We start from the raw sequence: 27,941 nt of genomic DNA, 5'->3' as shown, positions 1-27,941 counted from the left end.
ATTTTCATTCAGTGCTATTTCCACATGACGACAAAAATGCATTGCAACTCATATACACCTCTTCAAATTTGCATTTCTCAATGTATTCCAGCCTTAAATATACATTTTTGTATGCATTTTACCCTGAAATGTTCATTTGATATCCATTTTATATGCAGACTTTTTGAATAATGGAAATTCAGATTTACTGTTTATACTCGGGTATATGTCTGGAAATTTTAGTCAAAAAATCCACTCCAAAATCTGAGCCAATTTATCCACAGCTCAATGTAAGTACTAAAAAAGTACTGACCCCATCTACTTCTTATGCCATGGCACTGTTTCTGTTTTGGGTTTTTAAAAAAATGACTGGATTGGAAAATGTCAGTGGCACACATTTTCCCCTCTGTGTAAGATTACTCTCAACTCATCAATGGGTCATATCAAAATCCATAATTTTGACCTTCCCTTGATTTATACATGAGGTCAGCATGAGTCTATAGGCAACCATCAAATGATGAAGACTATAGAATAACAAGTTAAGGCAAACTGTTTGCTGTTTAGCATTCCTTTATTGAGCCTTCAGTGAGATTTATAATTAGCATTTCAATGGTCCTATACATGAAAGAGCATATCGGTGGCCTAGTATTGATCAGAATGAACTACTGGGAACAGAGAGAGAAAATATTACACATTTTCTGTTAAGATTTATTTCCCACACCAATCAGGATATATTGATTTTGTTTTATCTGTTACAATATATTGTATGTTTGATACCAAAAAGGATAAAAAGTGACTAGGACTATATCATTGCACTGTAACCAGTACATAGCATCACTTCTCATATTGGTCTGGTTCCATTTTTTTCTGACCAGGTGAACAGGCAGCTAAGGAGATGATTTGGATGACAATAAATAATCAAGGCAGACAAATCAAAGGAAGTGAAAACTGTTCCTTCCCAACCACTTGTTTCATTTTTCTTTTCAAAGTCTTCTAGAGCAGAGGAGAAAAGAATGGGTGTGAAAAAACTGATAGCAGAGCAAGTCTACATGGGAAATGTGTGAGGAATGTGCTCTGTTGGTTTTTTTAAATGAAGTGAGCCAGTTCTACGCTTCCTCTATCCAACATGGAAATGGGAATAATTTGTAGTTTAAAATTTCCAGGCTTCTGATAGAAAGAAGGAAATGGTTTGGTAAGATTCCAGGATTTGAAAAATGACAAAGACACGTCTACATTTTAAAAATGCTTTAAGGTGTGTGTGTGTGGGGGGGGGGGGGGAGCTCTGTCCAGATAATCTATTTCCTTTTTCCAACCTTTTGAAGATTTTGAGTATCTTCATGATGTTTTAGTGGCGCAATGGGTTAAACCCTTGTGCTGGCAGGACTGCTGACTGAAAGGTCAGTGGTTTGAATTCGGGGAGCAGTGTTTGTTCCCATCTGTCAGCTCCAGCTTCTCATGTGGGGACATGAGAGAAGCTTCCCACAGAATGATAACATATCCAGGCATCCCCTGGGCAATGCCCTTGAAGACGGCCAATTCCCTCATACCAGAAGTGACTTGCAGTTGTTCCTGACACGATAAAAGTACTCAAACTATCCAGATAAAAATGAAGCAACAGCTTTTCTAGTGAATATTGATCTCTCTTCATGGCTCTTCGTGATAGGTGTATGCTTCATGGAGGGGGGGGGGATTCCCCAAGGATTGTCAAATCGTGTCATACTGTTGCTTATAAATGCTATGCATGAAATGCAAGTAACATTCTTTCTTGCAAATATTTTATTAACATTGTTTCTGTGGGCCTTTTTACTATATGACCTTTGTATGAATTTGTATCTGACTCACCCATATCCAAAACCACCAAGTCTGTTCATTGTGCCATTAAAGTGGTGTCATAAAAATACCACAAATGAAATTTGTGGGTGTTTTTTTGTAATCAGTAAAATGAATAAACTTGTGAAGAGAGTTCTTGGCTGAACACATTTGTTTCATTGGTCAGATGCTTGTTGTGTCTTGTTTTTACAGAATTCATTTTGTGTAACATTTTTTAAAAAACCATCAAATCATTTTAAATTGCACTAAACCAATGCCACTTATAAGTTTACATTTGGTTTACTTTGTAGTAATAATGTATAAATTTAAATAGAGAGATTTAAGAAAATATTTAGCTTTGGCAGCACCAAAAGTATCAAAGGGTAGTTTGGGGCATCAAAATGAATACACTCAATTTTTGCCTCACCATTTACTTACATTATCTTTCATTTTTGATTTTTAGTACTGCTTATTCCTATTTTTTCTTTATATGTATGTGTGTGTAATTTCTCAATGTTATGAAGATCTTAGAATATTTTCCCGCTTGTCTCTTTATGTGACACGTGTATCAACCATCCTGTCTGAGCCAAGCATTACTTTAATTTAGTGTTATTGTTTTATGTCAGTTTTACTTTTTAATGTGTTTTCTTCTCTTAGACATGCAATTTTCTGTTTTTCCCATAGAATTACACTGTATGATTACCAAGCTATGTGTAAAACAACTAAAGAAAGTAGCGATAGCGCCCATAACTTACTGGATGTAAGTATCTTCATTAGCACTGCAATTCTTTATCAGTTTATTTAAAAGAAAATCTCACAATGGTCAGTGGGTCTTACGTTTAACTCAGTTATGATAAAATTGTAACATTTATCATACTGAAAATATTTCCAGATTTCTAAAAAGTGAGGCCACCGATACACACAAAACCTACATGTATCTAAAGGCCATATTTTTAATGACTGTAGATATACAATAATCCCATATGGTGTTTCTTTTTTACTTGATGTCTCAGAAGCCTCGTTATATTTTACTCTGCAAATCTTATGGGAACTGCCTTTCAGCATTATTCCATGTCACAAGAAAAACAGTTTGGACTAAATAGATGCAATGTGTTCTTCATTTGCCATTTAAGAATACAGTAGCATTCCTTTCCTTTGCTCCAGCCCAGTGTTAAAACTTGCCAGTGTGTTTGTGTGTTATGAACACCTGTTTTCTGGAGTTGGTAAATTACCTATAAATATTTGCTGTATTTTAAGTTATAAAGGGAATTTCAGTAGCCTGCAGGTTGACTGTTTCTTACTCTTTAAAAAAAAACAATCACCATAAAGTGAACAATAAGTTCATTTTCCAACTTCTAAACCTACATAAATGTCTCTTCCTGTGTACATACCTTTATTAAAATTACAGTTAGAGACTCCATGAATGTTATGGCTCATTAGCTGCATGATATGGGCTTTGCTTTAATCAGTTATTTCATAGTGTAAGGCTTCTTTTTATTTCTTTATTTTTTAAATCTGAAATTCACAAACATAGTATTAATATTGATAGCTTTCTTGGAGTCAGACAGAATTTGAATAGAATACCATGAAATGGATAAACCACCCATAATCAAGCAATGAAAGGATGTTGGCTTGGGTCCCGTTCTTCTACCACAATTCAGATGTAGATGGTTCCAGCATATAATTGTGATAATTTATTAAAAGTAACATTCCAACTTCTGTTAAAAAAATCAGCTTTTAAATCTTTGAATGAAAAGCAGTTTTATTCACATTTTGACAATGTTAGCCATTCCAATGATAACAAGTATTTCACCTGAAGTAAAAGTATTAGAATAATAACAGAGCGTGAAAAAATTATCACAGAGGTATGGTATTTACTTTTATAAGTATTTTGCTGTATACTTGAAATGTAATGTAACTCATCATTGTGTATTCTGTGTCTTTTGATTCCAAAAAATGGATTCTCCTCAGCCTTATAAAGCCTTTTTTGCTGCAGTAAAATGGATTGTGACAGAACTTGTCTTGTAAGTAAACCTTATTAATCTCTGAATTATTTGTACCATTCCTTTTTTTTAAAAAAATGATTAATTAATTGATTAATTTACCGATATATTTTTAACACTAATAAACTAATATACAAAGTTACAATCAAAATACAGTAAAAATAGAAGAAAAAGAGAAAGAAAAAAACATATAAATAAAACACACTTGGGACCTGATTGTAATGAAATCAAATATATATAAAAAATATTGTTCTACCATTACAGATCCAGTTAAGTAATCCTACTAAAAGTTCTGATAAACATAACCACATTTTTAGATTTCCACAAATGGTTTCCAGTCTTCCAACAAATCTTCAGTTGGCTTTTCCTTCAAAACCCACAATAATTTTGGCAAACTAGAACAAATCAGTAATTTTGATAATCCATTGTTCTGTCATTAGTATTTCATCTGTTTCCACATTTGAACAGATACTATTCTTGCTGTTCTTGTCCTGTATTGAAGACATAATCCACATTTACTACTCAGCTTTTTATCCATAAATCCCAACAAAAACATTTGTGGTGATATTTTAAAATCTCCTTTTAAAAAGTTTTAGAACCCTTTAAAAATCTTTTTAATGTATCAATTCTGTGGATGTTAAGCTGGTTAAATGTTTAAAAGTTTAGACGTTTAGAATGTAACCAAAAGTGTGTTTTTTTCAAAATCGTACATTTTGTAGAATCATAACCTCTCAGACCTCAAAGAAGCCCAATGTACAAGAGGAATACACAAATAAAAGTAATCAAAGGTTTCCATCTAACATGTTTAAATATCTTCATAATGTAACATTTGAAAATGTAAACTAATGTTTAACCATAAAAAAAGGCTATTCAGAAATAAGACCCATTGAAAACAATGGGGTAACTCCCAGGCAAGTAGATGTAGGGCTGTAGTCTCAATTTATTATTGTGGGTGGAGTTAAACATGAATTATTTGTTCCCAGTTTTGTAATATAGTATCTCAGAGAATCTTCAGTGGTCCCAAAATTTAAATGCAGAATTTGAATCCATAGGTTAAAATTTTGGTCATTATCGGTTCAATTTACAATTAAAATGGATGAAGTCCTTTTTGGCAGGAACAGTGCACAAGGATAATACAAAGAACACTAAAACTTTACTGGCCATTTTTCAGATGGGAAGATCACTGCAAAATATTTAATTGATCTGGTTTAAGTTCTGGACTGTTTTTTTTAATACTGTAAAATATAAATCAATAATAACTTAACAAAAACAATATGTAGTAGTGAGCAAAAAAAGTTTATTTTCCTAGAAAATGCAAATCGGATTTTAATTTCATTCTTGCTTGGTTATCACAATTGTTTTTCATTTAAATTTCATTCTAGAAATGGTGTCCTATGAGGAACAGCTTCGGGGGCTTATTATTTTTAGTCTAGAGAAGAGTGTCTCAATATTGAAATGATGTCCTCTTGAGGAGGGAGCATGCTAGCACTCCAAAATCTATGGCTGGAACTGGAGCTACAGTGACCATATAACACAGTTTAACTACATTGAAATGCATTATATGGGTATGCACTGAATACATAATGTAGTTTCAAACTGCAATAAATGGCAGTGCAGAGCCAGCTAAGACATGGAGCAATGGATTTAAACTGCAGGAAAAGAGATTCCATCTAAATGTTAGGAAGACCTTCCTGACAGTAAGAGCTGTTTGAGTCCCCCTAGGGGTGAGAAAAGCGGTATATAAATGCTGTAAATAATAAATAATAAAATAATAATTTGTCAGTGGCATATACTGCTTCAGAGTGTGATGGAGCAAAGGCTGGATGGCCATCTGTCAGGGGTGCTTTGCTTTGTGTTCCTGCCTGGCAGAAGGAAGTTGGACTGGATAGCCCTTGCGGTTTCTTCCAATTCTATGATTCCATGAAATATGGCATTTTAAAAAAGGCTATTATTCCTTTAATTTTAGTAATTTGGTTGAAGATATCATATAAATTTAACCTGAAGGTGACAAATTTAACAGTACACGTTTTAAAAGGAAAGCCATGTGTAGCAAAGTTTTGCAGTCTGCCAATAAAATGGAATGAGGAATAATACCCTATTATGCAGGAGCCTAGAATGGGAATTGTTTGCACCAAAGCAGGGATATTTATGGATTTTATAAGATTTTTAAATTAGAGAATAAAATATACTGTGTCTTGAATAATTAAACATAATATCCAGAAGTTACATTGCTGTAGGCTGCCATATACTAGAAATTGCATGGAGTCTTTCATATCATTTTTTTTTATTTTAGAAAGACATATTAGTGTTTCAAGGTGTATCAATTTCAACAACATTTGGAATTGCAAGATGGAAAAAATAAAGATTTTTTTGTTTGAATAGAGGGAAAGAAATTCTCTTTCTGGGAGTTAATAGTATGAAGATGACAGATGTAACCATATATTTGATTTTTGTTGATTTTTGTTGTGATTTAGGTTTCTGGTGGAGTTTAATCTATGCAATTGGTGGCACTCTGATTTAATAGCAAAGGGTAAGTATAATTTGTATTCAAGATGTCTTTAAGCAGGTATGTCTTTACTTTTATAATACAGGAGAAGACTTGGGGTGGATCTAGTCATCTATTTATCCCCAAAGCATCTGCATTTTTAAAAAGTGGATATTTTGGGAGGGCTGTCCGCACCTATCCCAGAAAGCATGCGCTTTCTGGGGTGGGTCCTCCACACATTCTCTTGGAAGTAGCCCAAGCTCTCAAATGACCCAGCAGGAGAGTGCGTGTGGGGGGGGGGATGATTTTCCTCCTTCCCCCCCCCCCCCCCCCCCCCCCCCCCCACTCTCCTGGCATGTCATTTGTATTGCACAGAGGGAATACTGGTGGCTGGTAAGTTTTTTTTTGTTTTGTTTTTTTTGTTTTGTTTTGTTTTTGCTTTTCTGAGGCATCTGGGGGGCTTGGGGAGAGGGGTGGATATAGTGTCTGTAGAATAAATACACTAACAAATTAATTCACTACAAACCAAGGTTTTCCTGGTTTGTAGTGAATTAATGCAGGACTGCCCAGAACATCATCTAGACACTCTTTTTATTGTGGAAGTTTCTGCAATAAAGGGGCTGTCTGGACGGGCCCAGTGTCTGAAAAGATGCTTTGCACTCCATATGTGCAAACATTCTGAGGTTTCTGGCACAGAAAGAGAAGTCTGCCACACAAAAGGACATTTTCCTGTACATATTAAGAGCCAGGAGAATCTGACGACAGGCATCCTGAAATCAGTGGCTTATGACTAATAAGATGATAGAGGGTACTTTAGATAAAAGGTCTGAAGACTGCAGCGAAGGCCTATCACATCCTTTTATGGCAGTTGATTTATTGCTGCCACGAAGATGGAAATCCATTACCTACTTCCTTAGGTACCCTATGGGGATATAGTGTATCATTCCTGAGCATTTTTGCTATCATTTTCAGCCTAACTGTCTCATTAGAGAACACCTACATCAGGATCAGTGGAATGTAGCCATCTGCTAATCCCCTAGACTTCTGGATTGGGGCTAAAACTGATATAACACTCTAGCGTCCCTATGTGACCTCTAGAAATCACATACCTCATATGGCCTCACATTGTCCAAGAAAATAGTTTTCGTAATCTGTGGCTCTTTTCCTTTAGAAAACAGAAATAAATGTGTGTTACAGCTGTAACAGTATTATTAACTTGCAGCCTTCCTTCCTTAAGGGCAAAGGTTTGCCATTACCTCACTAGATAAAGATATTGCATCTGAGGGATATTCATCTGCATTATAGCTGGAAGCACAGCATGTAATTATACACTTCACCTGCTCCCTTGCTTTAATTACTAGGAAGCTGGAAAGTACCCCTTCATCCTGAACACTAGGAAGGGATTATTATAGTTTAGAAATGGATGAGCTGGCACTCATATGAGAGCTCAAAAATCTGGTTCAGACATCTAGGTGGCAGCATATCTTATTCTCTACTTATCTTGATGAGGAAGGTCTTTGTACAGCACACAATACAGCAGGATTATCTTGGTTTGTTCTAAAAATAGCATCCAAATCTCGAATAAAGTTCTGTGTGAGATTTTTTTTAATGTTCATACTTGCATCTTGCTTTTACTTTGCAAAATAAAATATCTGATATTGTTTCTATATGGTACCAAATCGATCATACTCCATATCTGCTTAGTTTTAACCATACTCTGACATCAGTATTATAGAAAGTATGCACCAGAAAATTCTAGATAAATTGACAGATATAGTTAAATATTTGTTCCGAAGTCATTCAATGGCCAAGTGTACCTGAAAAGACGAATGAAGCCATGTGTGTCTTTTAAGTTTTATTTTCACCCACTAACTAGTTCTTGGGTTGCAGCCATACTTGGTTGTTTCCCTGAAATCAATCATGATTATTTGGTACATTGATTTTATTGGCTCTACTCCAAGCATGACTGAGCCCATGTCCAGCTTTAGTAATTAATTCTGGCGATAGTTGTTTCCAAATACTCCAGAAAATATTAAACACAATTGATTAGGCCTGATTGGCACATTCACAATGTTGCACCCTGCAAAATTCAGACAGTAAAAAGGACCTCCATATATGCTTATTCTGCTCTTGCCAGATACTTGGCAGGCTTTCCCCCTTTTTGCTTGAGCTTCATGAGAAAGAGGAAGGTGGGTCTGTGAAACCTTGCCTAATTGTGCTTTGCAGATAATACAATGTCAATGTATTATAGCTTATGACAGAAAAACATGTCTACAAACACAAAAGTAAGACTAGCACAATGCTAAAAACATTTTCCACCTTTATTTTAATACAATGACTACCAGTGCCCTTCAATTTGATACAGGAGAAATTTCTTGCATTATAAAATCATCTCTCTGGCAGCTTCCAGCACTTCAATTAAAGCCAGAGAGAGATTTCCATGAAGTAAGTCCCATAGGACTTTTTGAGATCTGGAATTTTGGAAGCAGAAAGCCAGAATGATGAAGAAAGACAACAAAATGACACTTGCAACCTCGGGCACTTCCTAGAAATAGAAGAGCACGTTGCAATTTTCTGTGTCATGACAGCTGCCCCCACCACTTCACAATTGCTGAGATACAAAGTGACGAGACGCTAGTGAATGGTTATCATAGTAATTATGTAATAATTGTGTATTAGATTAGGGTATTAATTGTTTATATTGGTGTTGAATTCTGCTGTGTCCTGTGTTTTGTGAACCGCTGTGAGTCGCCTTCGGGCTGAGAACAGCGGTATAGAAGCAAAGTAAATAAATAAATAAATAAATACAAAATGGTGGCCAGCTACAGTAGTAATGCAAGAAGAAAACCGCTTAGCAATAAAGAATAAAGAAAGAAACTAACTAACATTCTAATAGTGTTTATGGCTTCTGAGAAATTGTTGAAAAATATCTAATGTATGGAAAAAAAATTAAAAGATGTCCTTCCCTCACCACATAAATAGTTTGGAAAATGTCAAGAGATGATGTTCACACAACTGTAGTTCAGAACAATTAAATAAGGGTAAATTGTGGACATATGTTTTAAGAATATCTCTTACAACAAGGATGGGCAACCTGAACACCTACAGCACCTATCATCTCCTAACATTGATCATGTTGGCTGGGTTTGCTGAGATGTTAGGGTGCATCTACAGTTTGATGCCACTTGAATTTGATGCCACTTGAATGACTCAATGCTATGGAATCCTGGGAGTTGTAGTTTAGTGAAGCACCTCCACTCTGGCAGAGAAGGCCTGTAAAATTACAACTCCCAAGATTCCATAGCAATGAGCCATAGTATTTCAAATGATGTCAAGTTGCAGTCATTCTTCTGTATAGATGCGTCCATCTGGAAACATCTGGAAAGCACCAGGATGATTGAGCCCCTTAGAAAATAATAAATCCTCTTTATAAACTGCTAGTTAATTATACAATAAACTGTATGCATTACCTTCATAAATCACAGGGTGGCAGAAGCAGCATAACATTTCCACACATTTAAGGTGTTTTTAATAAGTAGTATCTCACACTACAGTACTTTGACTGAAACTATTACTAAATACCATCAATCTCTTTTGTTTGCTTTAGCCCAGAGATTGAAACATACCCTAGAGCCTTGTGACACTGAATATCCTGCCTTTGTTTCTGAACGCACAATCAAGGAGACCACAGGCAATATTGATTGTGATGACTGTTTCAAGTAAGTAGTTTGTTCAAATAATGGAATTGATTGTGCAGTTCTAAGCTTCACACTAACACCATGTTTTCCTAGAAGCTGCTATTAGTCAAGACATGTGAAAAGGGTTTTGATTTAAAAGTTTGGAGTTCATAAATTATTAAGTAAGCCAAGAAAATAAATGCAAAAAGCTTTGACATGATTGTCTTTACTGGGCCCCACTATCAAGAAAATTTAACAATAGCATGGCTATTTGGCTGAGACACTACAAGACTTAGGACCTCTTCACATGGGCTAATAATCGGTGGCAACTGGTTGCTTGTAATTTTGCCATGAAGCCCACCGGCACCCATCACACACTGGAAAAGTACTTCCGTAGTAGCTCCATGGCAAAATTGCAAAAGAAAAAACCCCAAAAACACCCTGCCGCCACCAAAAAATAGTGGCAGTACATGTTTCAATTGAGAAAGATGGGTTGAGCTTGCTTCCTGAGGCTTCCCCCCATGTGACGAGGTAGGGTGAAGCTGGGACAGTGTGGGGCGCAGTGTGACAGGTTACCATGCCCTGCCCCTGGCAAGACTCTGTCAGAATCACTGCAATTCATGGTGATATTGGTCAGTTTTTGGCAGGGCATGTGAGAAGGTCCTTAGTTGTTCTTTCTTAAATGTCTGTGATTGCTTCATTACTTATTCAAGCCATTTGGTTGAGTAAAAAGCACATGTAAGTTTACTAGCAAATTCTACCTTCCTATAACTAATTTCTTGATCAGTCAGTAAAACTAGATATCATATCTTTATCAAATCTGTGCTGAACATCTGGTCAGGATTTCTGACCCCATCGCAACCTTACTGCTGATCCTAGGATGCTGAGTTCAAATGTGGGTAGAGTTCAAAGTCACGTTGTCTGCTGAATTCATAAAATCTTTAGTCCTATTCAATATATATTTATATTAAAATATGTTTGATATTTTATTTCACTTCTTGTTGATACAGAAGCAGAATCAAATTGCTGCTTCTGTAAGGGCGCCCTGAGTCCCTTTTAGGGTGAGAAGGGCAGGATACAAATATGTGAAATAAATAAATAATCTAAGGAACAACAGTGATCAATGTAAGGATGAGATTTATGCATGTGAGTGAGTTTAAAAGAGCAACTAGCAGCACTGTTTTCAGGTGCAGATTGATCATCCTTGTCTGAAATGCTTGATACCTGAAGCATTGTGGATTTTTTTCTCCAGATTTTGGAGTACCTGTATTTGCATGTATGTGCATAATAACTGATACCTTAGAGATAAAATATAAGTCTAAACACAAAATTCATTTATCTTTTATATATACCTTATACACATAGCCTGAAGAAATTTTGTATTCATATTGTGCAGTATTGTACAGTATTTTTATTAATATTGTGCATGAAACAATCTTATGTACATAGAATCATCAGCAAAGGTGACACTAAGGTGTTGAGAACAGTTTTGGAGTATTGTTGATGTTCATCCTTTATAATCCTTTACAACCTGAACCTTAAAAGGATGATTTAGAAATAAAGCTGATTAAATAAAATTATTGAAAACAATTGTTTATTTAAAAAAAAACACTAAATGTATTTGCTTTCATCTTCCTTAGTAATGCTCACTGGAATGGTGTAGATCAAGGGTCCTCAAACCTTTTAAGCAGAGGGCCAGTTCCTCAGACTGTTGGGGGGGGGGGCAGACTATAATTTGGAAAAAAAAAACTAATTCCTGTACACATATCTTATTTGTAGTGCAGAAAAACATGAAAAAACAATGCAATATTGAAAATGAAGAATAATTTTTATAAAAAAATAAACTTACCAGTATTTCAATGGGAGGTGTGGGCCTGCTTTTGCCTGATGAGCTAGTCAAGTTAATTAGAATTGCTGTTGTTCCTGTGTGCCTTCAAGTTGTTAGGTCTAAAGTTTTTGGGGGGAAGAGGGTAAATGACCTTGGAGCGCTGCATCCAGCTGACAGGCCTTAGTTTGGGAGTCCCTGGTGTAGATAAGCAGCATCCAGGAGTAGTTACAGAATTCTGAGAGTGTAAGAATGAAATTAGAGGATAATGCTGAGTCAAGAGAAATATTTTCCTCTAAATTAAAGCTATGTGGTTTCATTATGTCAGGTCTGTAGATCCAGAGGTGCCCCCCCCCCCCCCCAAGCATGGTTGGATTATAGGTTTTCTTTCTTGGAAATGCATCCATGTTAGACTCTTTAGAACAGGGCTTCTTAAACTTTTCCACTCGCAACCCCTTTCAACCCAAGACATTTTTATGTGACCCCAGGCATATAGGTAGGTATATAAAATAATTGAAAAATGAAACATTCACTGATTTTTTTTAAAAAACAGCATTTGCAAGGTTGGCTGAACAGTCTGATTTTCCTTTTTATGAAGTGCAGCTGAAACATTGTCTGCAAAGTCCATTATAAATACTGCATAACAGATTCATGTAAATATCTGAAACAGTCACTAGGTGATGTTCAGAAAACTTTTACTGCTGCCAAATGTTCAGGACTCAAACATTTAGCTAAGGGGACCCCATTTGGGGTTGGGACTCACAGTTTAAGAGGTAGTGAAATGTTAAGCAACAGTTTGTTCCAGATTTTGAGTGGAGATTGATGATTCTTGGTGGGTGATGATTTTCCCCGTGTATCTTATTTTGCATTATGTTATGTACATGTGACTGAATTCATTAAAGAGCATTTTTAACATGCTAGATTTTATCCATGCCTATGTTTATTTGTTTCACACATAGATAGACACAGGTATATGGGATATAAAAAGGAAGTGTAATTTTAACATTTTCAGATATAGGGCACATTGTATGGAATCTACACCTCTTTTTGAGCCAAGAGCTCCCTTTCTTTCACACTTGACACTAGTGGGTGGAACTGGAATCAAAATCTACCTTTCCATTAACTTTAGTTGTTATTTGAAAAAGCCAAAATAAGAGACAAGGTTAATGACTGTTGTAAATTATAGGTCATATTTACTCATAATATCTCCCAGTCACAACAAATTAATAATCTAGAAGAACAGACAAAGGAATCAGCCAAGCTCTTTGGTGTTGTCTTCAGCCAATATATATCAACCTAAACACAATCATGAAAAGAAACACCAAAAAAGAAAACAGAAGGAAGGCGAAGAAATACCAGAATGTTAAAGAAACAGATCTTTTGCTAACGGTTTGGGCCCCGCCTATCTTTGCGATTGCATCTCGTTCTATGAACCGGTGCGAACTTTAAGATCTTCCGGGGAGGCCCTCCTTTCGCTCTCACCACCATCACAAGCACAGTTGGTGGGGACGAGGGAGTGGGCCTTCTTGGTGGTGGCCCCCCGCCTCTGGGACGCCCTTCCTGGAGAAATAAGACAGGCCCCATCCCTCCCCTTCTTTCGTAAGAGCCTGAAGACCTGGTGGTTTAAACAGGTGGTTGAGAACGACTAGTTCTAGCTCTGCCCCATATACTGTTGAAATTGACCATATCTTTTTCTACAAATTACCCAGGTCACTTTCTTCTATTAGGCCCTGGAAATGTACAGCCATAGACTCTACCTAATTTCCCGGGCCCTCTAAAATCGCACTAGCCCGGCCCGGCCTTTTAAACTGCCTTGAACAGGCAGGATTATTTTAAATATATGTGCTATTGTGGTTTTAAATGCTTATATTGTCTTGTTAATTTTATGTTTGTGCTGTTTTCTTTGTATGTATTGATTATGTTACTTGGAAACCGCTTGGTGAGATAGAGCGGTATTTAAATAAAGTATTGTTGTTGTTGTAACCTAAATTTTAAACTAACTTATGTGTGATGTAATGAGCAACATTAATCAAGTCTTTTTAAAAAATCCCAATGCTTTTTCTAATTCCAGAGCTTATAGAAAACATTGGCAGTTTGTGCTAATATTAAACCTGAATATGCTTCAAACTGACATTTTTGAAAAGCTCCAAAGTGAGTCACATTATGCCATTTAGCATGTAAACTTCAATTTGAGAATAATCTATCAGGAGGGGGGCACCAATTGGATCAGAATAAGGGTCCTCTCTTGGAATGTACAGTTTCCTTAGAATTCAGCTTCCTTGAAACTGATGGCTATGCACTGTGAAATCGCATATGAATTTTCAGATTGGTTTTCCCCCTTCTCTTTAGACATGTAATTCTAAGTTTTCATTTAGATCACAGGAACAAAATTATTCTTCAGTTTCTCTTTTTCCAGAATTTTTTTGCTGAAGTTTTCTAGATGAAAATCAGTGAAAAATGCACATTATACGTAGGAAATTATATAGAAAAGGTGTGTATTGATGAGCAAAGTTTTTTTAATCATTGGAAGTTGTTGCAAAATTTCCACAATGCTAATACAGAAATCCAGGAACATTATAGCATTTGCAAATGAGGTTGATCTCCCTTTTAAATAATATTTTGCACAATATTTTAAGAACATATAATCAGTCAGTTTTTCAATGTTCATATTAACATGGCACCAAATTAGATAGAGCAATGAAGCCTTAAAGCACTTAGAATCATAGAATAATTTACTTTAACATTATCATCATCATCATCATCATCATCATTTCAATCCTCAAAGGGACTTCATATATGCAAACAAAAGATGGACTGGGCCTGCACTTTCTCCCAATGAAATATACATTTGAGATATTTAAAGGTAATATCAGGTCAGAGAAAATAATCTAATTCAGCAGTACTTGGATGAATAGAGTTGAAAACTAAATTTACTACAAATTATAGTATATTAAAAACAATAAACCAAGATAATTTTCATAGAAAATCATTTTGTATTCCATAGTGGAAAGAAAATCTCTCTATGTTAGTAATACGCTGATCTCAAGGCACCAATTATTTTTCTTTGCAAGAAATGGTAAACCAAAGAAATAATTTGAATAAGTGTTCAAGACTCATGGGAACACTCTTCACTGTGTAATTTATTCAATTACTGTCATTAGTAATCAAGAAATTGTGACTTGGGAAGGACTCAAAATGTTCTATTCCTGACGGCATAGTTCTCTCACATAACTTTGTTTTACTCAAGAATTCATAGTGGGTGGGGATGTGTTATAAAAATTCCTCACAGAAAAAATGCACCCCACCATTAGGCAACTCTATAAACCTGAAACTTTTAATATAATGATGATGGAGAACTCATTCATAAAAGTAATTCTGTTCATGAATTTTGCATAGTCCAGTTTCTTCAAGAAAATGTATCACAGTGGAAGAGGGTTTAAAGGATAGCTGTGTTAGTCCGGTCTAGCATTAAAAAATATAAATAATTTTTGAGATTAAAAAAAAGAAAGTTCTAACAAACATTTTGCGGGGGGGGGGGGGACTCCAGTTGCATCTGCTGAAGAGGACTGCAGTCCATGAAAGCTTGTGCTAGACATTTCTTCTTCTCAGTAAGTCTCAAAAATGATACAGAAAATGCTCAGCAAAAGTGTTACAAAAGTGCTTTGCATTTATTTTATTTTTTGTATAGTGGAAGTGTGTTGTTATGTTATCTCTGTTAATCATCTCTTTTTATGTCAGTCTTACAAAAATTGCTAAAACATGTCTGCAGGTCTTCTGGTCTCAAACCATTTTCAAACAATATTACTCCAGCAAAATAATGGGTTCATGCTGGTCTACAGAAAAACTATTCAAATTAGAATATCGTTTCATCCTTGTAATGTAGAGATTCATGCAGCAGACTCCACACAACTTTACATGCATTAAATTGAATCCATACCTTTTTACTTGAGTAGGTTCACATTTTCGTTCCGTGGTGTGGAACTTGATTGCAGGGAGAGAGCTGAACAAAAATGTATAAATTCCATCCAAACAGTGAATTCAAAGCATGTTGGTCACATTGTTCCCTATTCACCACAAGTTGATGTTTCATGGTTATTTTGGATGAATAGGAATAACCTTTTGTAGCATCAATCACCCTTGAGAAAGCCATTTCTGCAAGATACAGTGATCTCATCTCAGCAAGTGTGATGCATTTGCTGTTAGGCTTAGAAATTGAAAACCCAAGATGAACCCATGGAAATAATTCATGCAGTCTTGGACATGTCATTCTTAGACATTGATTTTTTTTCTCTCCTTTCCCCCAATTGATATGAATACATTATTTATACTTTATGATTTGCTACATTTAAATTGTTTTCCAAAATATAGGGGCCTTAGAGATTGCAGGAACCTAAAAGAAAGTAAAAATTATATAAGAATGCCATTATGGTTATGGCCTGGCTGCCCTAGTCAACAATTTTGTCATTCTATACCTCACTGATTAGAAAATTAATCCTCTATTTAAAAAGCAGTTGAAAACAAGTCAGACCATATTTTTCAAAAGTGGTGACTGTCAACAAGAATACAAAACTGGATATTTTTACATTGTTTTTCACATTTTCCAGTAAGTTATTATGGAATTGTTTATTTTAAAAGTTTTTATAAAGGCAGATTACTGAATGGTTTACCATCAGAGGAATACTATAATGGGTCCAATCCAGCTACAATGAACTTGGATGACTACTGCAATCTTAAGCATATTTACTCAGAAGTAAGCTTCACTTCTTGGCCTCATTAAAACAAAAGGTGATTGCGGTTCTTCCATTATGTTTAGTAGGTCTTGGTCATTAGTTAACTAAATTCCAGTAGAAGTAATTTCAGAATCTAATCAGAACAGTATTTATGTTTTGATAGGACAAAATCATTTGAGTCAGATATGAATTCCATAAATAAATAAAAAGAACATTAACATGAGTGTTATTTACATACCAGTACAGGTAACGTGTATAACCTTTCCTTTAACCATTGTTTTTTAATTCAGTGGCATTTGTATAAACTTCATGTATACAGAAGGAGAGAGCAGTAGAAATTAAGTTCTTTCTCTTCAAGAAATAAACAAGGACTTTAAATACATTAGCATACCTGTGCTGTACATGTAAATAGATAGAAGTGTTTTGGAGATATTTCCTCCTCCCTCCTTAAAGGAGTGACAGTAGTATATGCTACTCCTCTCTTCACATTTCCAACTTTCCATATTTTCAGTCTTCCAATGAAAACATGGTTCTTTGTTTGCCCCAGTGGATGAGAGAGTGTGGCAAGGCTATTCACAAGTATAATTAAAGGTTTATTTGAACCATAGTAGATAAGTAAGAGATCCAGTTCTTGAGATCAAAGGACTGTATATAAAAACGCATGGGTTAATCAGTGGATTTTGGAGAAAATATACCAGTTAAAGCAATATGTATTAAAGAATTAATTAAAGTTAGCTGTTATAATATAAAAAAAATTAGCTACAGTCCTTTGTGAAACATTACATAGGGCCTAGATACCCTAAAAACAAATGGCAACAGCAAAACGTTGCCACCTATTGATTCTTTTAAATGTTTACGCAAATCTGTTAACAACAACATGTAGTATTTAAAATGGAGTCTGCAGAGAATGCTTCAGCTGTATTTCATAAAATGGAAAACGAGCCTGTTTAGCAAGTCTCGCAAATGCTGATTTATTATCAGTGAATGTCTGATTTTTATACCTATTTTTAAACCTATATACGTAGGCTTACATAAAAATGTCTTGGTGAGAAAGGGTTTGCAACTGGGAAAAGTTTAAGAAGCATTGTTTTAGATGATAAAGTAGTGGTGGCTGGGGACATGGGGCTCTAATAACAGGATGATGAGGCTAAAGAAGCTGAAACATGCCATCCTCCCTTGAAGTACCTGTGTTCTCAAAGCATTTACAAAAAGCTAGGAACTGGCAGTGAAATACAAGCAATGCTTTGTTTGGTTTCCTTTAAAATAGAGACCTTGTATTGTTACAACTCAGTTGGATCATAAAATTGTATCATCAATAATGTATAAATGATGTGCTTAATGTACAGAGCACTCATTTTATGAAAGGTCCATGTGAGGGTGCTCTGGAGTCCTCACATTTTTCATCTGACGACATGATTATAGGGCTGAGACAGCAAATGGTCAGGCTATGCCAGTTTCACAGAAATATCAATTCAACTCTCAAAAATTCAAACCAGCTATAATTAGAGCAAATTGCATGTTATTTCTTTCCAGCTCTCATTAGGTGCTTTACCAGATTATGGCTGGTATCCTAAATACACTTCCTAGGAAGGAGTAGCCATTCGACCCAAGGATGCATACACCTGAGGAATTCAGTGAATTGGATTTTGGTCCCAAGTAGTTTTAATTGTGAGCTGAAGACAAGTATGACCTAGATATATGTTTAGTAAAGTTTGGATATGAAGGATTTATAGGAACCAGATGTTATCTGTGGTTCCTAATTCTCTTTTCTTTGCAATATTCCATGAAAAACCTGTGATGGCCTAGAACTATAACAAAAAAAAAACATAGCTACATCAAAACTAAAAAAGAATTAGAGAGGGAAAAGCATGTAGTCTCATCATCTGGTCTGTGCAAGGCTGTACAATGCAGAATAAAATTGCACCTCAGTTTTCTACAGCATTGTTTTTCTGTGAGACAATTGTCCAGCTTCTCCTTAAATATCTGCAGTGATGAATCTACCATTTCACTGCCCAATAGATTTCATGATGAACAGATCTATTGATTTTCTATTTCTAGTGATTGGTTCTAATCCTAATAATCTAGCCTTTGAGCACCAGAGTCTACTTCAGAATGAAATGTCTCGTTCCCCCCATTAGCACTGAGAAAATTAATTCCCTGTGTAGTTCACTTATAAACAAATTGGATAACTACATAAAAATATTAAAATAATATTAGAATATTAAAATAAGTTTCTGCTTTTGTTTTCCTTCTATTTCAACAAGTGTTCAACGTGAGTTACAACTACTTCGTACTGCCACAATAGGAACTCACTCTGGCACTCATTCTTCTCTTGCATTCCAGTATGTTAGATTTAGTATGGAAACATTAGTAATGAATAATTCCACACTGCCAATTTATCAGAGGTAAAAGGAAAGTTTATTATACTGGGAAGGTTTTTTCTCTCTCTCTGCCAGGTCTCATAAGGGGATTACATGGTTTCAATGATGAATATAGAACAAAGTTTGAATTGTGACAGACAGGGATAAGAATCTTCCTGGGTGAGAAGAAAGACAGAAGAAGAATAATATCATATAATAACTTTATTTTTGTATCCTGCCACCATCTCCCCAAAGGAACTCGGGGTGGCTGATAAAAAAGTGTAGGAGCCAGATAAAAAATATGGGCTAGGCGGGCCAAGTCAATTAATACAATACAACGATAGGGCAGGAACAGGTGGTAAAGCGCAGGAGCCAGATATTAAGTTAAGGCTGGATAGGCCAAAGTTTTCTAGTGATCTGATTAAGTAAGAGAAAGTGTAGAAAAGGGGATTATTTATGGGGTGGAATTATTTATGAGGTGTGAGGATGTTGTGGGAGGATTTCTATTGGGATTTTAAATTAGGGGTGGACAAAGTAGGCTTTTTACTATATACAGGTAGTCCCCAAGTTACAAACAAGATATATTCTGTAGATTTGTTCTTAAGCTGAATTTGTTTTTAAGTCAGAACAGGTACATTTTTAAGTATAACTCCAGCCATCCTACCTCCCTCTATCTCAAATAGTTGCCTGTTGTAAGCCGCCCTGAATCCCCCCTCAGGGATGAAAAGGATGGAATAAAAATATGAGAAATAAATTTATATATATATATATATATATATATATATATATATTAGGCCTGGGTAACAACGCAAAAATTTGTTTCTAAAATCGATTTGTATTTGGGGGGTTTTTGCGTTTTGATATTTAAAATAATTACAAAATTTTCCTTTGAAAAAGTTCAGTATTTACGAAATTTCGTTAATTTCGTTTTTAGAATATTTTTTGAATTTTTTTGAAATATTTATTTATAAATATTTTTTGAAATATTTAAAAATGGAAAATTAACAATGCTTGCCCTGTTGTGGAGCGAACACAGCCACAGGACAGGGACAAACTCACACACACAGGCACACAAAGGTCTTTTCTTTTTTTAGAATATTTTTTGAATTTTTTGAAGAATAAAAGAAAGATATTTTTCAGAAATATTTAAAAATGGAAAATTAACAATTGCATGGTGAAATGGGCGAGAAATATAGGAAGAACAATTGGAACAGAAGAATGGGAGATGATTTGGAAGAAAAAATTAAAATACTTAAAGGCATATGATATGAGAGAAAACTGGTTTAAAATTTATTTCAGATGGTATATGACACCTGCCAAAATAAATAAATATTACAAAAAAGCAAATTCAAATTGTTGGAAATGTGAAACAGTAGAAGGAACGATGTACCACATGTGGTGGCAATGTAAGAGAACGAGAAGATATTGGTTGGAAATTCAAAAAATACTGCAAAAACTATTGAAAATTAAAATCCCCCTAAAAGCAGAAATATTTCTATTAGGCATCACAGCAAACTTAAAAATGGACAAAGATAAGGAGAAATTACTATTTCTAGCAACAACAGCGGCTAGGATGTGCTTTGCTAAACTATGGAGAAAAAAAGAAATTCCTAGCTTAGAGGACTGGAGAAGAAAAATGATGGAAGTTAGAAATATGGATAGACTGAGTTTCATTATGCAAAGAAGTAAAGGAATAATGGAAACCGAAACAGATTGGACAAAATTTAAAGAATATTTAAATTTACATAACTAAAACTATGAGTACACCATAAATAGATAAAAGCCAGACAGAGAGAAAATGAAGAAAAGGAAGGGAAAAAATGAAAAGAAAAAGATGGACAAGGAGAAGGACAGAAACCATATACTAGTTGACTAAAGAGGCGGAGAAATAGAAAGACGAAGGAAGAGGAAAGGAAAGAAAAGGAAAAGACCTCCCTGAAGAAGAATCCTGGAAGTCAAGCAGATTGAAGAACGAAACATCTTGAATCTTTTCTTTTAACTGTCACTCTCACTGCACTCATATACTCATATATCCTTTTTCCTCTCTCCTTATCCTTTTCTGCTCTACCTACCTACACGACCCCACACCCTTCCCTTTCCCCTTCCCCTCTCCTCTTCTTCCCCTCCTCTTTCTACTTCTGAACTTCCCCACCCCCCAATATCTCTAATGTTTGTATATATATGAAAATTGCAATAAATATATTTTAAAAAAAGAAAATTAACAATGCCACAGGACAGGGACAAACTCACACACACAGGCACACAAGGGTCTTTTCTTTTTTTAGAATATTTTTTGAATTTTTTAAAGAATAAAAGAAAAAGATATTTTTCAGAAATATTTAAAAATGGAAAATTAACAAAATGCTTGCCCTACCCTGTTGTGGGGCGAAAACAGGGCAAAGCCTCCCCGCTGCTCCCAGCAATGAATGAATGAATGAATGCAAGCACAAGCAATGAATGAATGAATGAATGAATGCAAGCAGCCAAGAGCCAACCATCAAGCCTCCCTCCCGCACCTCCCGTCTCCTTCGCAATGAGCAATGCGGCCACGCGGAGCCGCTTTTAAAGGGCAGCCCGCCCAATAACAATGAGCCACGGTGCTTGGGAGCGCCGGATTGGCTCCCGGCGCACCCAGCATCCTCCATCCCTAAAACGTCATTTCCGAAACGGGCGGAAGCCCGTAAAAAAGATGGAGGATGCCGTTTCGATATTTAAAAACACTTCCGGGTTTGAAAATATGTTTTGTAATCGTTTTGTAATTGTTAAAAATAACGAATATTTAACGAATTACAAAATTAACGAACGAAACCGCCCAGGCCTAATATATATATATATATATATATAGAGAGAGAGAGAGAGAGAGAGAGAGCTTGAGTCTTGGATAGCATAGGGAAGGATTAACACCCTTATGGTGTTTGTTTTGCATTGAAGCTAAGACCTTTCATTTCTACTACTCTAGTTATTTTCCTTTGTAATTTACTACTTTACCCAGTTGGTTGCCAGCATATGGTGTCAAAAACCAGTTTTAGCCCAGAGGCTCTGTGTTTTGTTGAGAGAGCTAGGTGAACAGCAGCAGTCTGAAGTTCTATTCTTAAGTTTGTTTACAAGGATTTTGGCCATACCAAAAGGCTCTCCAACAATCCTGATCTTTAGCGGAAACATCAACATATTCACCACAAGGTAACATGAGGCATTTCCTTGGTTCTAGAAGACTTTAGGCTCTATGCCTTTGAGTCATTTTTGATTTATGGTGACTTTAAGATAAACCTATCACAGGAGGTTCTTGGCAAGATATTCAGATAGGATTTTGACTTTACAAAGGTCACCCAGAGCATGAATTCAAACCCTGGTCTCCTGAATTATAGTCCAACACTCAGATCACTCAACCATGGTGATTCTCCACTGGAGGATATAGTTCAACATTTTTGGGAAACCTTTATTAGGATGAAAAATAGTCACTGAGAAATCCTAGCATGGAGAAAGATCAATCAAGAAAATATATTTTAGAATGTGGATCTGATATATTACAACTATTGATTAATTTATCTCAAGAGTTTCTGTTGAATGTTAATGTAATAGTGGTAGAGTGTTCCCAGAACCTTGGGTTTTGATCTTAAAATTTTCTCCAATAGTAAATGGGATATTAAAAGTCTGTATACTTCATAACGCTCTTGACTTAAATGTGGCTGAATGTATTTGAATGAAATATTGTTCCCAGTGTCTTTTGAATCTGTTTTATTTGGGCACTGTCAAAACAGTAATAGAAAGCATTCAAGTGCAACATCTTCCTTTTCTTAGATATGTTTATGTTCTCCAGTGATAACTTTTCAACAATCTCAATGCCAGCAAGACATCTTTTTGACACTTCTTTATCTGATGTGGCTTGATGAATTGTCAAAACAGTACAAATCTATTTCTGTCACCTCTGATCCTCCTTTTCTATCTATTTACTTTGGAAAGGTTTCATAAATGCTAGGATTAAAATTAACTTTGCAGATCAAAGAAGGCAAAAATAAATCAGTTGAATGCACTTGTCTTTTATATTCAGATAAAAATTTGAACCATGATAGATTCTTTAAATAACTATTTTGTGATCTTACAAAAAACAATCTATTAAAAATGGAAGGTGGTTGAGGAGCTATTTGTTTCCATCTAGCAATAAATATTTATATCAAATTATATTACATTTTCTTCCCAGAAGCCAATTCCCAGTATAATATATCAATATATTATTTGAGAATGATCAGGGGTTCATCTACACTGTAGATTTAATGCAATTTGATTCCACTTTAACTGCCAGGGCTCAATTTTGTGGAATCACGGGAATTGTAATTTTTACAATCTTTTACCTTTTCTGGCAAAGAGTGCTGGTGCATCACCAAACTACAACTACCAGGATTCCATAGCATTGGGACATGGCAGTTAAAGTGGGGTCAAACTGCATTAAATCTATGGTGTAGATGCACCTGTGATGGAAGTTTTGACTCTTTCAGCAAATGTATTCATGTCACTACAGCTCTGGGAAGTTGTTTCATATCCATTTTTATTAGTTTTAGCTGCCTTGAGTTATTGTTAGCCACCTTAAGTTCCTATGAAGAGAAAGATGGAATAAAAAGAAAATAAATCAATATTTGGCCACCCTGTGTCATCTAGTGAGATATATCCAATAGGCATGTGCAATCCATGGTTCTTAATGATTCTAAAATACTTACAAAACTAAAGTTCTGGTTGTGAAAACTAGGGGGCACTGGTGCTTTGCTTCTACAGTGTTGCTAAAGTTCTGGTGGTGAAAATTTCAGAACTCTAACAAAACTTTCAAAATGTCATTATTATTTCATTATTGGTGATTTTTATGACAGAACCTATTAGGAACTGCCATTTATAATGAAATTTTGAAAGCTGTGTTAGAGTTCTGAAAGTTTCACCACCATGACTTTAGCAACACTGTAGAAGCAAAACACCAGCGCCCCCTAGTTTTCACCACCAAAACTTTAGTTTTGTAAGTACTTTAGAACCATTTAGAACCATGGATTGCACATGCCTAATAGCCAAGGATGGGTTTTTCTAGGGATGGAAAATAATAGGAACCAATTGGTTTAAGAAGCTCTCATCTTTCAGGAGTTGGGAGCGGGAAGCAACAACCACTGATTAATGATAGATATAATTGATCAGGAATTTCAGGACCTTGAAGCGAGGAGCTATCTTATAGGTTCATAGTCCTGTAGTAGAAAAGCACAGAGATATAATGCAGCTCCTGCAAAACCTGTGCTGAATGCTGTTAACTCAGATGAGGAAACGAAAGAGTACAGCTGTCAATACAACAAATTTGAATTATGTGTTTGAATATACAAACTTCAGGCAACAGAGGTCCTTGGATACTCAGAGGTCCCATCTTTGAGGAAAACAACAAAGTGCATGTCAAAACTGTAGACAATTCTATTTTCTAGCCTGAATGGAGGAGAATGGGAGAATCTGCTGGATAGATGAAAAATGACAATATTTCTAAAGAGGGTTTTTTTTTTACGGTGAAGATTTTGGGATGGTTTTAGTAAGTGTGTGCCTGTTATACAGACTTGTTAGTGGGGAGTTCTGTTTATTTTAAGGGTTTGAGACACTACAATATTCTGTTTCTTTTTCGTGATTTTGTGCCTTTAAACAAATCAAAGCCTTCCATACAAAGACGATGAGACTTTGTCTAAGTAGTGTTATTTATCAAACTTCTGTGAACTTCCCATTCATTGGCTTCCTATGATATTTTGCATAACAACAAACAGGATGGAATCATGCAGAGTTCCATAGATGTTTTTGTATGGGGCACCTAGGAAAACCTATCAAAAATTGTGGCTGGGTTGAGAAATTTACCCTGATTGTTGAGCTGGATGCAAACTGAACTAAATTTGGATGCAAGTTTCTTCTCAACAAGCTGCTCTTCCTATCAGCTCATCTTCTAAATGATTTATACATTCAAGTAAAGGTCAGTGGCAGGCAAGTTGCTCTGATATTTGAAAAAACCATGCCAGAAGTTTATTTGTGAATCAAGAAGCATGAAAATTCGACAGTAAGGATAGAAATAATATTTCAAAATATTTTTAAAATGGTCAAGAATATGCCTTTCAAGAACCACTAAACCCTGGTGAAAAGAATGAGGATTGATAAGAATCTTTGCACTTCAGGATTTATTCTGCACAAATATTTTAGGTGATTGTACAGAGGATAGCATTTTCTGGTCATCTTTTTCTGTTATTTTCTGTATAAAATGTTACTTTTTGTATTCAGAGTACTGTTTCCTGTGTAGAAAATTTTGTTTCTTTTTCTAGTGCTTTGATTATGCATTCCTACATGGTAGGGATTGGCCTGGATGGCCCTTGTGGTCTCCTCCAACTCCATGTGTCTATTAAAATAACCACATACAAATGTAGTGCAGGGCAGGTCATTTCTTGCAAATAAGCTTCAAAAAATACATGATTTTCAAATATTTTATCATAGTAGGAACAAAATGGCCAAAATTTTCTCCTTGCTTCGTCTGAGAAGAACTTAAGGAAGAATTACATCCCTCTACAATATATATCATTAACACCAGTAAGACATGGAAATAATAGCCCAGAACATGCTGAGGAGCATCTGACCTAGTCAAGACAAGATCTGCATGGGTGTTCTTGGCTCCCGTTTGCCTGTTTAAAAGCTGTTTCTTTACCACTTCACAGGGATGGAAGGAGGGGACAGATTGGTAGGAACGTTTGTTTTTTTCCATATTTGCTTTTTCTGTGTTTTTATGGAAACAACTTGAAAAGACCCAAAGAGACTGAAAAAGCTTTGAAGGGATGGGAATGAATACTTTCTGAAGCAATTGGTACCATCATGATTTGTCCTTTTTCTTCCCTGACCACAGTCTGTTATGAACTATGTTTTCTCCTAGAATGATAATAATATGGCATTGGTGAATTATCCAAAGAATAACACCCCCCCCCCTTTCATAACACACCACAAAAGGGGGAAAATAACCTAATGATTATAGTTTTTTATAAGAAGGGTATCAATTGTTAACTACATGAGGACTTTTGTTGACATAATATTTATAGTTGTCAGTATTTTAAAGTTATAAATACATGTGAAAATGGTGTGAACCAAAAAGAAGAATTATGACTGGAATATTTCTCGGGATTCTTATAAAATTAATTATTTTGCATTGGTTAAGAATGAATTATTTTTAACATTTGGTCAAAGAAAAATCCAAGAACGTCCAACTTCTGACATAATGTCCATGCATAGTAAAGAATAAGCTATGACTTTGGGAATGCAGACAGTTCTTGTTGCTGTATGAACTTGTGTTTTTATTCCTTTGCTGAAAATTAATTCACATTCTCTTATTCCAACCCCCATACATTATTTTGTTTGTAAAAATATGATTATTTTATTTTGTTCATATATATATTTCTAGCTGTTTCCATTAAGCCCAATAAGGAGTCTATCTATGCCTAATATAGAACTCACATAACAACACAGCCACAGGTCTGCATTTAAAGTGTCACACTGAGATACAGGATCTCAATCCAGAAAGGTGTTAAATGGAGGATTCTGAGGGTTGGAAGTGTAGGACTAGTCTGGGTAAAATGATTTGTCACAGAAAAAGAAATTGTTTGGTTTCTTATGCTATTTTAGAAAATTAAAGGTAAAACAATAGTTCTCATTCACTCCAATTCTCCAGTCTTACTGTCTAGGGCTAGGCAATATAATAAAATATAATAAAAGCTTTGCATTTTCAATAAATCAGTTTTTAAGAGAAAGAGAAAAGATGAAGCAAAGTAAGGAAGGACTCCTATCAAAAATTATTTCCATTCCGTCACCCTGATATCCATATTCCTGGCATGATATTTGCAAAAGGAAGGGAATGAAGATTTCATATGGACAGTGATTCCAGTTCTGCAGGCACCCAACTTTACAGATTGCCTGTGTACAATCCACATGTCACATTAAATGAAAAGAGGATGGGGAGGGGGAAGGACTGTTATAATACTAGAAATAGGATAATAATATTGGTGCCAAATAACATTGTTCCACTCCTGTCCTGCAACTTATAATGGAAAAAAATGGCTGAATGATCCTAGTATCACAATTAGAAGTTGTGATTTGAACACTGATATTTTAATGTATCTCAGGTTCATTTATCTTCAACTATAATTACTCACATATATAATCTTATTTTACAAATCATCTAAATAGTCCATCCTCTATCCCATCTATTATTCAAACAACTAGCCTAGTTTTCATCAGCAGTGGAGAAATCACACTCTTTCAGGTTTTGAAAAATGAATATTAAGGGGAATGTGAGTTAGAAATATACCTAGCAGCCTGGAAAACACATTATGAGGTTGGAAAACCAGAACAACAAATATCTGCATGTTGAACAGTTGAAGTTTGTTCCGCTCCATTAGGGTTGTTTTATGCAACTGGCAATTATGAGTAACATATATTTGAGTACAGGCTGTTCTTCATTTTCCATTTAAGATATCTGTATATATGTATGTGTGTGTAGGTTGCTTTTCATACTTAAACCAACAATGGGGAGGGGAAAAAATCAAAATGTGACAGCTGTGAAATGAGATCCCAAAGTAATCATGATGGAATGCAAGCTAAAACAGAGTGTTTGAAAGGTAGGACTTAACTGTCCATCTAAGCCTCTTGGGGAAAGGCCTTGTTTGAACAGGTGCTGAGCACCTATCATACCTAAGCAAGCTAGCAAGCCCTGAGTTTTTTCAGCTTCTATAGTCAGATTCCATAAAGTTCTTCAGGGCTAAGCACAAGGTTTATACATTTGGATTTGTTTTACTTACTCTTTATTAATAGTAGACATAGGTCCCACCCTTTCCCACATCAAGATAATGCCAAAGATTGCTCTAGAAAAACTCATATTGCCTTGGGTTCGTGGAAATAGCTCCCTGGTTTTTGGATCCCATTCTATGTAAAGTAGCTGCTCATGTCCACAAAGCTTTTATGGAAACGTCTGACACTTTACCTTGTTTAGTTGGACTAAAACTAAATTCATGGAGTTGCTGCTAAATGTTCCAGATGAAAT

At 35.4% G+C, this 27,941-nt stretch overlaps 1 protein-coding gene across 2 annotated transcripts in view; it reads left to right on the top strand.

Moving 5' to 3' along the window:
- Window positions 1-27,941, top strand: part of CACNA2D3 (calcium voltage-gated channel auxiliary subunit alpha2delta 3) — a 674,683-nt gene that overhangs the window by 636,312 nt on the left and 10,430 nt on the right. For both annotated transcript variants that reach the window (XM_067463553.1, XM_067463552.1), the window contains 4 exons: window positions 2,473-2,548; window positions 3,760-3,812; window positions 6,266-6,321; window positions 9,884-9,995. In XM_067463553.1, coding sequence (XP_067319654.1) covers window positions 2,473-2,548; window positions 3,760-3,812; window positions 6,266-6,321; window positions 9,884-9,995 — 297 coding nt within the window. The remainder of the gene's footprint in view (window positions 1-2,472; window positions 2,549-3,759; window positions 3,813-6,265; window positions 6,322-9,883; window positions 9,996-27,941) is intronic.

The sequence above is a fragment of the Anolis sagrei genome, chromosome 2, assembly GCF_037176765.1.
Source record: "Anolis sagrei isolate rAnoSag1 chromosome 2, rAnoSag1.mat, whole genome shotgun sequence".
Taxonomy (NCBI): domain Eukaryota; kingdom Metazoa; phylum Chordata; class Lepidosauria; order Squamata; family Dactyloidae; genus Anolis; species Anolis sagrei.
The sequence above is the reverse complement of the archived record's forward strand: the minus strand, read 5'-3'. Positions and strand labels throughout refer to the sequence as shown.